Genomic DNA, 15,873 nt, shown 5'->3' on the forward strand with positions numbered 1-15,873 from the left:
AGCAAGCTGACGGAGCACGGTTGTTAGGTAGAGATAGTGATTTGTTCTTCATTCTTTTATAATCATCATACCATTAGGAGTAGAACAATGCTCTTGTAATGGAAGAGTGGTGGAAAAGGCTTTGGCCAGAGGAGAGTGTGAAAGCTTTCTGAATTGGTTCATCATCATCTTCAAATGAAGGATACGTATCCACTTCTCCAAGGCCATCAAACCCATCGACAAACTGAAGATTCTGGCTAGATCCAGGTGGAAGCGTTATGTATATACGATCTTTACGACTAGTTAAATCATCGGAATGACCAGTATGCAGCTGATATATTCTTCTTGGAGGCGAGGAAGGTAGGTCATGGATCGTAATTGATGGTATGGTTGATGAGTAAGAGTTCCATTTCTCTCAGCAATTGTTTCGGCATCTTTTCTTCTAATCGAGATAACCAGAATTTGAGTTTTTCACGATCCTCATGTGGAAATGCAGGATGTACTAAAGCTAGTGATATTATTTGCCGACATTGATACAAGTAGTCAGAGTCTTCAATGGAACCAAATAGAACTTTAGGAAGTAGTTTCAAATATTCTTCTCGTGCTTTGTTGTTTTCCTGATGGAGAAGAGGAATGTGAGATAGAAGCTGTTGTAAGGCAAGGTTGTCAGGTTCGCTGTGGATAGCACTGAGGAAAGCTGAAAGGGAGTGGAAAAAGAACATTAATAGAAAGTAAACAAAATATTAACAATAAATGATGAATGCACACAACAGCTGTCTAACTGGTTATGTATGGAAAGCTTCATTTTCAAGTTCATCTAGCAGAAAACAACTTCCGAGTATATGTAAGTTGTTGCTTACCTGGATTGTTCGCATCGTTCTCCATCCTGGCTAGTTCCTGTGAATCTTGACCCATTTTTGAGCGTGTGCTCCAAGACTAGAGAGAAGAACCTAGCCTGCGTAGCACTGACTTTAGTAAGGAGGGAGTACAACGCGATAGTTTGTTCGCATTGATTCCATTCTTGAAACCAGGTAGCTAACTGTCTTGCTCGATCTCCGAAAGCACTCGATTTCATGATTCTTCGAGTTGTGCCTTGAAACTGGGTCGATAGAATCAAAAAATTTCTTTAAACTCAACGATATGACTTGATAAAAGACGAAAAGTAAAGACGGAGCTAAGAGCCTACTAACCACAAAACAAAAAGTCAGTCAATTGAAGTTGACTTTCGTGTAGGAGCGATAATAATGATGGAGTTGTTGAAGTTATGGCTGGAAAAGAACTTGCAGCCTTTGTCGGAAAAAGGAGATCAACAATCTGGGTGGGAGATCTCGCTTTACTCAGCTCACTGACTACTGTGACTAGCGAATCCAGACAAAAGCTTTTTTTTGCTATGCCTCTCCCTTTGTGTCTACCATATTGGGTACACAATACGCTAATTAATACAGTATTACTTTTGAGAATTTCCCCCCGACAATCTTTCGGATGTTTAATATCCGGCCAGTGGATGTTCCTTTGCGCATGCGTACACACGTGGTGTCTTCATGTCATGGCTGATCAATCAGCACATCGGCCTGGTCCTCTGAAACAGCAGAACAAACCACACAAACATGGCAAACACAAGACCAAGGAAATATTCAAGCTAATAACAAAGGTAAATAATATATAAACTTGCTTTGGCCTCTATCTCATTGTATCACACGACTTACTCCTTGTTACGATAGTATTTTCTTTTGTTAGGTCGTGTTGGTTTGAAGTCAATGTCTGGAAAGAAGATGAAAGAAATGAGACGAATAGATCGTAAAAAATCAGGTAAACAAATCAACCCTGTTAATTACAATAATTATTATAATCAATTAATTCTTTATACATAATAGATGAAACAACTTAGAAATAAGAAACGTCAGAATGTACTAACATTGAAACGATCTCTTGGAACAGAGGGAAGTCCTCCTCATCTTGTGGTAAGTAGGTACATGATATAATATATTCTTCTATAATATTTAACGTAGTAGTAGATATTGAAATTACATTAATGATGTCAACCTGTTACTTTTGGGGACAATTCTAACAATATATTGAATTGATTTTATTCTTGGTATTATTTACTGAGGAAGTTAATCTCATCATTACCCACTAGTTTCCCCCTAAAAAATATGATTGGCTTCTATATGATCTGTACATTGTGGTATGATTGTTATCCTCTCCATCTGTCTGCCAATAATCTATGTATCTATCCATTGTCTTTATCTTGTCCATTATTTACTCTTCATCTACTGTCATTCATCCATGCATTCATCCATCTATCCATTTGCCTGCCTGTCTGTATCTGTCCTCTGTCCAATTGTTCATTATGCGTCCATCTGTACAATATGTCATTCATTCATTCATTCATTTGATCACTCAACACACACGACCATGTACTACTTGTTGTTCAAAACATCATTTTTGGGCTTGCCAAACTAAACCACAATAAAAAAGGTATCCTAGCAACAGTTGTAATAAAATAAGCTGGTTCCTATAAACTATATGTAATTTTAGGTTATTGTGTCATTCGCTACATCCATTGGATCAGATGACTTGTGGACCAGGGTTACATATAGCTTGTGGTCTGGAGGCTGACACCCACTCATCATGTTTCTACTCTTGTGTAAGTTCTTTGATAGTGTGTGTGTGTGTTGTAGTTTTTAATAGTATATACTTTTCTTAATGGGCTATTTAAGGTAATGATAGACATTTGATGTGCTTGAACAAAGCATATGTTGAATACCTCATGACATGTTTAAAGAAAATAAACTATAAATGTACTCCACACAGAAAAAATCATGCACATGTAATTGGGAAAATTATCTTTAATTATGCAAATATTACATGTACATCAATAGTGCATATACTTCCTGGTAACATGTACATGTACAAATTACATGTGCATGTATGTACTTATGACGTTTGAGAATTCCTATGTACCAATTCAACTACGACAGTATAACACAGTGTAATGCAGTGTAACACAGTGTAACATAGTATAATACAGTATAACGCAGTGTAACACAGTATAACACTGTATACACAGTATAACACAGTGTAACATAGTATAATACAGTATAATGCAGTGTAACACAGTATAACACTGTATACACAGTATAACACAGTATAACACAGTGTAACACAGTGTAAACATAGTATAACACAGTATAATACAGTGTAACACAGTATAACACTGTATAACACAGTATAACACTGTATAACACTGTATAACACAGTATAACACAGTGTAACACAGTGTAACATAGTATAACACCGTATAACACAGTGTAACATAGTATAACACAGTATATTATAGTATAACACGATCAGAAGAGTAATGACTATAGAGAGGACAAGTACTTGTCCATCATGAAGTAATAGACTTGACAAATGAAGTCGTTATGTTCTCAGTTTGATGACAGTAAGATACAAATTAAATGTTTTGTCTGTTGTGATCCTCCCTGCACCTCGTGAACGTACTGACTTTTCTCTCATATAGACATGGTTTAGTAATGTGTTAGTATATTTATATGAAACAAAAATAACTTCCTGAATATAGAGGGTGTCATTAATTCAAAGTGTCCTTTAAGAGTAATCACACTTTAAATCATAATAATTGATTTATATTTTATCTTATACACGTCTCCCAAAGCATATTTCTTACAATGTAGAAATGTATTATACTATTCTAACATAACTATGTGATAATATGAACAGTATATATGTTGGTTGGGGACTACAAGTTTGTCTTACAATGTTGACCTGGAGACACCTTGTTACATAGGGTAGTAAATTTTAAACAAAGGTCATTATATATGTCAATTAATATTGATATATAGACTACATGTATTACATAGTTAAAAGAACAATATTGCTCTTCTCCCTAGTTTTCCACTTACCAAGCAACGCTTCACTTTCCTACGTCCACCACCTGATAATCTTGATTCCATTCTAAATGTCCTAAGGTTAGTATATAATGTACTTATATGCATATATTTGCTCTGATGACATTGCAATAATTTATCAATGGGAAATCTGGTTACCACACCCAAATTAACTGGTTAGTGTGTTGTAGTTTGCACGTGTATGCATGTCAGTCTGTGTTATTTGCGCTTACATGTATTAGTTACTTAAACACTGTGCATGTACATGTAAGATGAAATTTGAAATAGTCACATTATGGGTCTCAGTCTCTGTGTATTGGTTTCAGTCTTGTGTTATTTAAATGATGACTATTGCTGTCTAACTGAAGAGTATGGTGGATATAGTCCTGTTTAAAAATCATAATGAGGTTTAAAAATGCCACTTCTTATAATGTAAAAACCTGAATTGTGGTATCTTGGGAAGTTATGGTATAAAGTTTGAGTAAGCATCAGTCATTGAATCATTGGTTCCAGTTGAAATGAATATGGAATAGGTTTCAGTCTCTTAATTTTCAAGTAAATTTAAAAAAATTGGTTTTAATCTTTTGTGACAAGTGTGGTTTTAAATCTTGTAGTTATAAATAAAGGAATAAGTCTTGCAAACCTGAATTGGAATTGGTCTCGGTCTAACAATGTTATACTTCTATCTTTGAACTTATTTACCTTACAAGATATCCTGTTTTGTAAAATATACAATAAGGTTATTGGGGGCTTTAAGGCATATCCATTATATAATTGTTTTGTTATTGGTACCTGTTAATCTAAACATATACATGTTGAGGGAGTACAGACTTTGTAATTGTTGATGATACACTAGTAGACAACAGTCTCAGATTGATATTGCAGATGTACTACAACGAAGTCTGACTATGTTGTGATCTCAACATGATATCATTACTATAGTGATGCTATTGTAGTACATGTACATGTATGGAGAAATATTTAATTCATTATTGTGTATTCATCATTATTAAAGATGTCACACTGGAAATATAATCTTAAATCTTACTCTAGTCTCATAACTAAAATTGAAAATGACACAAATGGTTCATATATGTCCACATTGTACATACAAAATTGTGAATGACATCATATATGTCCACAATGTACATATAAAATTAAAAATGACATCATATATGTCTACTATGTACATATTGTTGCCAAGAATTCTATTCAATTTTAAACAGGGAAATATATATGTTACTAGTTTGCTAATTTGGTAGAACACCTTTTAAGAAGTTATAAAAATGTTGAACTATGCTGTAGGTGACAAGACATGTTTTATTACGTCTGCATATCTTCAAACACACAATGGTTAAAGTGTGACTTTTTTAATAATAGCTACTATGGTGACAAAAGGTAACAATTTATTCTTCCATTGTGCTCAATTCTTGTATGTTTTCTCTCAACATGTTGACAATCAACTCTTTCATTTAATGAATCACCTGAAGTTTTACTGATCATTATATACCTCATAATTGACCCAAATGTGCCTTAACATAGTGTTAGTGAGTGTGTGTATAGTGATAACCAGTAATTGTCATTAACACACTATTAATGGTCTAGTATGATTTTATCAATTCTCATTTTGGCTCACTAAGAATTTTTATTTGACTGTGACTATCTATCCATTATCTAACATGCGCATACTTAATACACACTGTACATAGCGATAGTGATACATTATCTTACATACACTAGAAGTAGCCTTTATGTCTTTGTGTACTACAGGATTCACTACATTACTTACAGGTTACTTGTTGTTAGTTGGCATCATTGATTGTAAATATCACTCCAATTTTCTAAGACTTACCTTTAGTCTGGACATTGAGTCTAGTGGTGTGACATCTTCCATCCTTCTAATGATATCTGTATTGTTTTAAGAACAGAGAGCTGGTCTGTATAATATAATGAAGATGTCACATCATTCTTTATGACGTAGTAATAGTAGATTGTGGATGTTTGTTGTTTGGTACGTGGGTGTATCAAAGGCACCACCCATGATATGATAGTCGTAGCGTACTATAATTTATATATTCAATGATTCTTGTAATATTAGTGAAATGTTGTAAGTACTTCAGACATACAGCCAAGATAGACTTTAGAATGTCAATGGTGAAGCATATATTATCCAGATATATGATACACGAATGCAAAGGTAGGAATGATTGAAAGTTTATATATAAGAAGCTATTTGAAGTATAGAATGCTCACAATAAATCAGATAATGTGCATTTTGAGTGTACTATTTCATTTGTGGCACTCAGACTGTAGTCTAAGTGCTGCTAATACAGTATTCAGTTGCTTCTTGTGCTATATTTATCTCTTAATTATATCTCTTGTGTCATGAATCATTCAAAATGTAAATTATCTATTGCAAAAAATAATTCTATAATTTTATTTGTCACTTACAGTTATCACATTAATTGATTTGTAAGTTTATTAGATGACATTTTTTTCTTACTGTGTAGCTGGGAAATTTTGGTGTTAATTATATTTAGTGTATTAATCTTTGGTACCAAAATCTAAAGTTGGTGGTACTTATAAGTTTAGCCAGAGTACTAGATCCAGCTCTGCACTACAGCCATATCTACTCAGTAGTTGTGCAGTTAAAATTGTGTTTTCTATGCAGTCAATAGTAACCTATAGAAACCTTTGTTCAATGTTATCATAGTTAGAAAAAAGTATAAACTTCTTTATCTAGATAAGGACTGGTATGTAACGTCAAATATGTCCTAACATGTCAATTACAAGATTATAATGAAACAAGTATCAATCAAGTATATACATCTAGAACACTTCCAGAAAGTCGTATATCTAATTATTTGAAATAGTTTAATTTGTATATTTTAAAAAGATAATTAAAAGAGGAGATCATACTCAATTTAATGGAAACTAAAGCTTTATTTTTATAATATTTAAATTAAATCAACATGTTTGTATATTGTCTCTTAAAAGATCAGTCAGTAAAAGACACGACGTAGTTTCATCTCAACAAATCGTTGATGAGTAATGTACCATAAATACCATTGTTACTGTCATCACTATAGCGACCATTTTAAGTTAGAAAGAATACATTTCTTGTACCACCATCCACCAGTGTGTTTAATGGCACAATTACCACTATATTGATCATTATCATCGTCTTTAGTAGTAAAATTTCATGCCATTATGGATATGAGAGCATCTCCAGCAGTACCACTATATCCAGATACATTGGAGAGTATAATCAGTGGTAGAACCACCTATGTAAAATGTAGAGTAAACTGGCATATGCAGTGTTACCATATTTATCTGTCAAATCAACTCGTAGTTGTGTAGATACACTCCCATTAGCTAAACAATGGATTTTACTAAGTCCTAGCCAATGCTCTCCTGATACTTTCCAAAACCATGAACATAATCAGTCCAGTTGAGATAGAAGTCAACAGAGCCATCCATTCTTCTTTGAAAGACAGTCCATCCACCACCATCAGTGTCCATGTCACAATAGACCTATATAGAGACACATTAGTGAAATATGAGGATAAGTATACTACAGTTGACTTTAAATGGAGTCCCTCTATCAGGATTGATAAGATATACAGTACTGGTATTATAACCTGCTTCATACCAGGACTTACAGTCTGGTAGAGCTAAAGCTATAACATATAACATGATATAGGCTAATTAAGTATTACTGATATTACTTGGACATGATTTAGGTCGTGTTGGTGGACATAAGATATAGATCATTTTCTTATTTTCTTTGAAATTAAAAGTCTTTCCACTATTGCCATGTGTACAGCAGTATTGTTCATATGGAGAGGATCTATGCTGTTTCATATTAGATTCAGCCATATAGTGAGAGTATCCCTGTCCTACACTAGTAACATCGGGAGTTAGTAACAGTACTATTAAGAAGAAGATAGCCATAATCAGAATTGCTATGCAGAAGAGTACTAGTCTCTGTTGATAATAAAATGATATACTGAACTGACTTTCTATTTGTTAGTAGCCATACCAGATATACTTAATTACTCTATTTGTAATGTGAGGAATGGGATGTATGTTATCACACTGCTGTATTAGTACACCATGTAAGAATATATAGGCTCTTCTTTGTTAAAAATTAATTGTTTGTTAATTTGCAGTACTGATGATTTAATTCAAGTATTCAAACAGCTGTAGTTCACATAAAATCTTAGACTTTTAATTTTGAGTATTTCACATAAAATGCAGTTGATTATGATGTATAAATATTAGATGTATCGTAGTACCAGAGTATGTTAATATTTATATTTTGAGTATATTTTTTTATTTAAAACATGTGTAATATCTCTTAGTTGTTAATGGTATAGTCTGAAAGTAGCATTTAGTTAATATCTGTGTATGCATTATACATCTAGAACACTTCCAGAGAGTGTCATATTTAATTCTTTGAAACAGTTTAATGTGTATATTTTAAAAGGATATTATTATTATTAATTAAAAGAGGAGATAATACTCGATTTAATGAAAATTAAACTTTTAATTTAATATCTGTGTATGCATTATCCCACAAGAAATACAATTTCTTTGACGCACTGTTTATCAGGAATAGCCATATAATTTACAACTGATGTATATATTTCAAAGTCTCAACTTTGCATCCTTAGAACTCTTGAACCTATAATAATTATACTTACTTTAATATCTTAGAAAGGTTCAGATTGAACTCTGTTAGTATGTTCTAGTTCATTATTCTGGTAGCATCAATTATTTAAACACCACTCTCAAATAATAACTGTCTTCAAATACTAGCCTCCCTCTCTCAAGTATCTTAAAGAGTATACAGCCACAGCTGTTACACTAGGAAAGACAGTATTTTTCTTTGGTTATGCATACTCTTTTTATCATTACATATAGTTCTGACATGTGAATTCTACTTTGAAAATATAATTTAACATTAAACAATACAACCAATAAAATACCAAACTAGTGAGTAAAAAAAACAAAACAAAAACAAAATGATAATAACAAGTCAAAATTAACAATTTCTGTAATTTAGGCACAACATGTTTTCATCTCAATAAATGGTAGAGAAAATCTCATCCAGTCCATCTAACTCTCTTCTCATTATTACCACAAATATTGTCCATAAGTTAATTATGAGAATTATATACCACCAAGGACCAGTAAAATAAATTATGCAATTACCATTGTTACCTTATTTATCATGCAGGATCATTATCATTGTCTTTAGTAATAAATTTCATGAGATTATGATATGCAAGAGAGTTTACCACTATATCCAGATACATTGAGAGTATAATCAGTGGTAGAACCACCTATGTAAAAGGTAGAGTGGACTGGCATATGCACTGTTACCATCTTTATTTCTCATATCACTCTTACTTTTGTAGATACACTCCCATTAGCTAAACGATGGAGTTTACTAAGTCATAACCAATACTCTCCTGAGGTATTTCCAAAAACCATGAACACAATCAGTCCATTGAGATAGAAGTCAACAGAGCAATCCATTCTTCCTTGAAAGACAGTCCATCCACCACCACCAGTCTCCTTGTCACAATAGGCCTATATAGAGAGACATGCATGCAGTGAAATTTGAAAATAAGTATACTACAGCTGACCTCAAATGGAGTCCCTCCATCAGGATTGATAAGATATACAGCACTAAACCTGCCTCATACCAGGACTTATAGTCTGGTAGAACTAAAACCATAACATGTAAGAGATGATAGATAGACTAATAAAACACTACTGACATTACCTGGACATGATTTTAGGTTGTGTAGATGGACAGAAATACTCTTCCTTTTTCTTTCAAATTGAAAGTCTTCCACCATTGCCATATATACAGCAGTATTTTTTACATAGACAGGATCCATGTTGTCCTATATTACTGTCAACTTGTATACAGTGAGAGGATCCCTGTCCTTCACTATAATATCAGGAGTTAGTAATACTACCACTAACAAGAAGATAGCCATTTTCTTGTAGAGCTGTCACTAGAAATGACTGTCTTAGACAGAGTTACTAACTTAATAATATTACATAGTATGTACTCTGTTGTAGTGTTCACTATTCACTAATGAACTGTTGTTACTCTTTCTTTATACCAAACACATTATGATGTCATTATGATGCTGAATTTATAAACACTTTATAGGACAATCATTGATTTAATGACAATTGCTTACATTGACAGGGTCCATGTTGTCTCATATTACTGTCAGCCATACAATTAGAGGATCCTTGCATGTCTTACACTAGTAATATCAAAAGTTAGCAACACTACCACTAAAAAGAAGACAGCCATTGTGACTAGTATGTGTGGTAATGTAGTAACTACAAGTTCTTATTTCAATATATTACAGTAAAAATATTCCCAACCCCTCTGTAAATTTTAAGTAGCTTCCTTCCCTAGGAATCAATACCATATCACTATTTATAGTGGTGGGTCCATTTAAACACCTCAATGTGTTATTTGAGTTATGTCACTCATAATTACTTTTCCTATCTCACTCATACAATGTTCATATAACAAATTTTACTGTTTCCTCATTTTTCTATTAATTAACTTCATTTAGCTGTCTAGACTAATTAATTGTTTACTTTACCTAGTAATAAAAATGGATTCTATACTTGAGTATGTGTGGTACAACAGATATAATAATAAATTACTAGTATATCATTGTTGTAAGTAGTACATTTGATGGTATTTTTCTGTAAATACTTATATATAGACTAGTGTCAATGTGCTATAAGTTCTACACATAGCTATAGGTAATCTATTTGTTTACAAAAGTCACGCAAGAACTTAACAATCTGTACATCTATTATATCTGTTGACTAGTCCTTGTATTACCATATATATAAAAGGATGAGTGTCATACACATATGTGAAATGCACATAACATTTTAAAATGATACATCACTTTGGCTGTGATATTGTTCAATTTTTAAATTGAAGTCATACTCATAGTAGATATGTTATAGAAACAAAAACACGAACAGACTTTATGATTTTAATTAAATTCAAATCAAATACTAATTGAAAGATATTTTGTGAAATAATATAATAAAGGGACTACTTAAATAATTAAATTATTTCATTAAACAACAAGTATTATTGAGGACATGTTTCATTATTAGACACGACGTATTTTCATTTCAACAAATGGTAGAGAATATCCCCAGCCTTTCCAACAATACCATACAATGCCATCAGCAGTATCATCACCATAGTGACCATTTAAATTAGATTGATAGCAGTTATTATACCACCATGCACCAGTAAAATCAACTGGCACAATTACCAGTGCTACCCCAATTACTATCATCATTGTCATTGTCTTTAGTACTGAATTTCATGAGATTATGATATCCAAGAGAGTCTCCAGCAGTACCACTATATCCAGATACATGGAGAGTATAATCGTGGTAGAATTATCTATGTAGAATGTAGAGTAACTGGCATATGCAGTGTTACCATCTTTATCTCTCATATCAACTCGTAGTTTTGTAGATACACTCCCATTAGCTAAATGATGGAGTTTACTAAGTCCTAGCCAATACTCTCCTGAGGTATTTCCAAAACCATGAACATAATCAATCCAATTGAGATAGAAGTCAACAGAGCCATCCATTCTTCTTTGAAAGAACATCCATCCACCACCATCATTGTCCATGTCACAATAGACCTATATAGAGACATGTAGTAAAAGTATGAGAATAAGTATACTACAGCTGACCTCAAATGGAGTCCCTCCATTAGGATTAATAAGATATACAGCACTAATATTGTAACCTGCTTCAATACCAGGACTGTACAGTCTGGTAGAACTAAACCATAACATGTAATTACATGTTATGGTTTTAGTAAGAGATGATAGATAGACTAATAAAACATACTACATTACCTGGACATGATTTAGTTGTGTAGATGGACAAAGAAAATACTCCATTTTCTTCCTTTTTCTTTCAAATTAAAGTCTTCCCACTATTACCATATATACAGCAGTATTGTTTACATAGACAGGATCCATGTTACCCTATATTACTGTCAGCTTGTATTACAGTGAGAGAATCCCTGTCCTACACTAGTAATATCAGGAGTTAGTAATACTACCACTAACAAGAAGATAGCCATTTTCTTACAGAAGAGTCACTAGAAATGGACTGTTTAGACAGAGTTACTAACTTATAATATTAGTAAAGTATGTAACATTTCCTCTCTATTATCATTGATCATACAATTTACTAATGAACAAAGTTACTTATCCATGCATTGTTGTGTAAAGTGCCAAGGAATTTAATTTACATACCAAGCTAGAAAATTTAACAACACTTATCTCATGACGATACTGAGCTTTATACACAAAGTCTGGAGCATGAGCTTTCATTAAAACTTCTAAAAAGTGGTTCTGCATGAAAAGTTTGAAATAATCATAGCAAATCAGTGTTTATTCTTTAGGGAATAAGGGTCAAACTAAATGAGTATATGGAGTCCAAATAATTATCATTGAATTAATAATGAGTATAATAATGAAGTATAGATAACAAAGATATACTTATCCTATGTGGGACGAGAACTAGGTCTTGTAGATGTATAGAAAATAAATGTAGCGAGACCACTTTTGTGTATTGTCTTGCACCATTAATGGATATACAACAATATAGACAAGATCCATATTGCCCCATGTTACTGTCAGGCGTGATTTAAAAAAAATCAATACTAATTAAAAAATTATTTTGTGAATTAATTATATAATAAAGGGACTACTTAAATAATTAAAAAATAATGTCTTTAATCCACAAATATTACTGATGACTTGACTTAACCCTTTAAATATGACATGTTTTCTTTTCAACAAATGGTAGAGAATATTAAAACCTTTCCAAGTATACCATACAATGCCATCACCAGTATCAACCTCATAGAGACCATTTAAATTAGAGTGATAGCATTTGGTATACCACCATGCACCAGTAAAATCAGCTGCACAATTACAGTGCTCCCTCAATTACTATTATCATTGTCATTGTCCTGGTAGAAAAATTTCATGAGATTATGATATCTAAGTGATTCCCTAGCATTACAACTATTTATATGCAGATACATGGAGAGTATAATCAGTGGTAGAACCACCTAGTAAAATGTAGAGTAATGGGATATGCAGTGTTACTATTTTTATCTCTGTATCAACTCTTAGTTCTGTAGACACATCCCCATTAGCTATATGGTAAATCTATTTGTTCCCAAAACTTACCCAAGCACTGAATATTATATATGTTGACTAATCCTTTAGCTTTGTACATTACCATATATAAACTGATGTAGTGCATACATATGTGAAAATTACCATAGCATTTTTAAATGATACATCAATTTTAGCTTTGATATTTGTCCAATTTTTAAATTAAGTCATAGGAGATGTTTATAGCTAACCAAAACAGAAACAGACTTTTTGATTTAAGAAAATTCCTAAGTCAATACGAATGAAAAGTATATATGTGAATTTAATGACAGTAATAAAGGGGACTAATGAAATAATTAAAATAATGTTTTTGTAAATCAATATTACTGATGTGACTTGTACTTAATTACTGGACCACGACGTATTTTCATTTCAGCAAATGGTTAGAGATGGTACCAACCCTTCCAATAATACCATACTAATGCCTCCGCTTGAGTCAACACCATAGGGACCATTTAAGTTAGATGGATGGCAGTTGTTTTACCACCCATGACCAGTAAAAGCAAACATGCCACAATTAGTATTACCATGTTGATTCATTTTCATTGTCTTTAGTAGTAAAAATATCATAGATATGTATCAAAGGGTGAGTCTCCAGCAGTACCACTTATTCCAGGATACATGGCGAGTATAATCAGTGGTTTGATAGAAATTATCTATGTAGAAGGTAGTAGTAAATGGCATATGGCATGTCCCATCTTTATCTCTCATATCAATCTCTTATAGTTTTGTAGATTACACGCCCACTTAGCTAAATGTGAAGTTTTACTAAGTCCTAGCCAATTATTCCTGAGAGGTATTTCCAAAACCTCATGAAAATAATCAATCCAATTGAGATAGAAGTCGACAGAGCCATCCATTATTCTTTGGAAAGACAGTCCATCCAACCCACCATCAGTCGCCATGTCACAATTAGACCTATCTGAAAGACATGTAGTAAAATATGAAAATATTTGTTACTACAGTTGACTCAACAGGAGTCCTACTCCATTCAGGATTGATAAGATATATACCCTGAGATTATAACCCTGCCTTCATACCAGGACTTACAGTCTGATAGAAACGATAAACATTTCATATGAAGGAATCGATAGGACTAAATACAACACTATTGAACATTACCTGGACATGATTTCGGTGGTGTAGATGGACATAAATGTATTTTTTCTTTTCCAATTTCTGCCAAATGAACAATCTTTCCATTGCTATCAATTTGATCAGCAGTATTTTTTGTTATAGAGAGAGTCCATGTCTCATCATTTACAGGTCAGCCATCCAATGAGCGTATCCTGTCCTAATACTAGTAATATCAGGAGTTAGTAGCACTAACCACTAACAAGAAGAATAAGCATATTTTACACAGGAGTCATTAGAAATGACTGTCCTTAGATGGTAACTAACTTATAATCTTACTATAGTATATAAATTCTGTCACTCTTAGTTTATATTGGTCACTATTAAATAATGAAAAAAGGTTTGTGCTCTCCATGTTGTGTAAAGTAATTAGGGAAGTATGTTTAATTTTTTTTTTTTGTTTTTTTTTTTTTTTTTTTTTTTTTTTAAGGTTTACCAAACACTAGAAATTTAACAACACGTTATCTCATGATAATGAGAGTAATACCAAAGTGGAGTATGAGAAAATTTTAACCAACACTTATCTCATGATGATTATGGATCACCAAAGGCGGGAAAGTATGAGCTTTTCATTAACTCTAAAAGGGTGTCCTGCACAAAAGAGTGAAACACACAAAAATCATTGTGTTTATTTACGTTAGGAATAGGGTACAACTGAATGAGTGAATGGAGTCACAGGAGCCAAGTACTTGTCATTGAATTAAATGATTATAAAAATGAAATATAGACAAACAATTATACTTACCTTACATGGAACAAGAACTAGGTAGTATCGATGGATAGAAGTAAATGTAGTGAGACTGCTTTTTGTATTGTCTTTGGACAATACAAATATGGCATATGTGTGGTAAGTCTGCACAACCGCTATAGTAAACTCGATTTGTTTATAGAGATATATATTAGATAAAAAAAACTTGAACAGAGTTTATTATTTAAGAAAATTCAGTCAATAATAATTGAAAGTTATAGGTGCATTTAATGAAGAATAAAGGGACTAATGAAATAATTAAAATAATGTTTTTAGTAAATCATATAATGATGACTTGTACTTATTAATGGACACGACGTATTTTCATTTCAGTAAATGGGAGAGAAGGGTACCAACCTTTTCCAATAATAACCAAACAATGCCTCTACTGGCAATAATCATTCATCCTAGTGACAATTTAAATATTAGATTGAGTGCAGCGTTGTTTACCACCAGGAACCAAGTTAAAATCAAATGACACCATTACCAGTGCTCCCCCAATTACTATCAATCATATCATTGTCTTTGGTAGTAAAATTTCATTAAATTATGATATGGCAAGCGAAGGTTCTCCAGCAGTACCACGATATCCCAGAGATACATGGAGAGTATAATCAGTGGTAGAATTACCTATGTAAAAGGAGTAACGGCATGGGCATGACCACTATCTCCAATCAACTCTTAGTTTTTGTAGAAATTCCATTAGCCAAATGATGGAATTACTAAGTCCTAGCCAATACCTTCCGGAGGTATTTCCCAAAACCAATGAAATAATAAACCAAAGGAGAAGAAGTGACAGAGCCATCCTTCTTTGAAAGAC

General features: G+C 32.7%; 1 protein-coding gene and 1 pseudogene across 1 annotated transcript; both read right to left on the minus strand.

The window, feature by feature from the left end:
• Positions 1–344: 344 nt before the first annotated feature.
• On the minus strand, positions 345–894 carry LOC121392399 (protein Smaug homolog 1-like). Its single transcript, XM_041523627.1, has 2 exons — positions 840–894; positions 345–676 (listed from the first exon to the last, which is right to left on the minus strand). The coding sequence occupies exons 1-2, from the start codon at positions 892–894 to the stop codon at positions 345–347; spliced, it is 387 nt and encodes a 128-aa protein (XP_041379561.1).
• Positions 895–7,286: 6,392 nt separating this feature from the next.
• LOC121392400 lies at positions 7,287–12,337 on the minus strand (annotated as a pseudogene).
• Positions 12,338–15,873: the final 3,536 nt, after the last annotated feature.

This window comes from Gigantopelta aegis, unplaced genomic scaffold (genome assembly GCF_016097555.1).
Source record: "Gigantopelta aegis isolate Gae_Host unplaced genomic scaffold, Gae_host_genome ctg3740_pilon_pilon, whole genome shotgun sequence".
NCBI classification, from domain to species: Eukaryota; Metazoa; Mollusca; class Gastropoda; order Neomphalida; family Peltospiridae; genus Gigantopelta; species Gigantopelta aegis.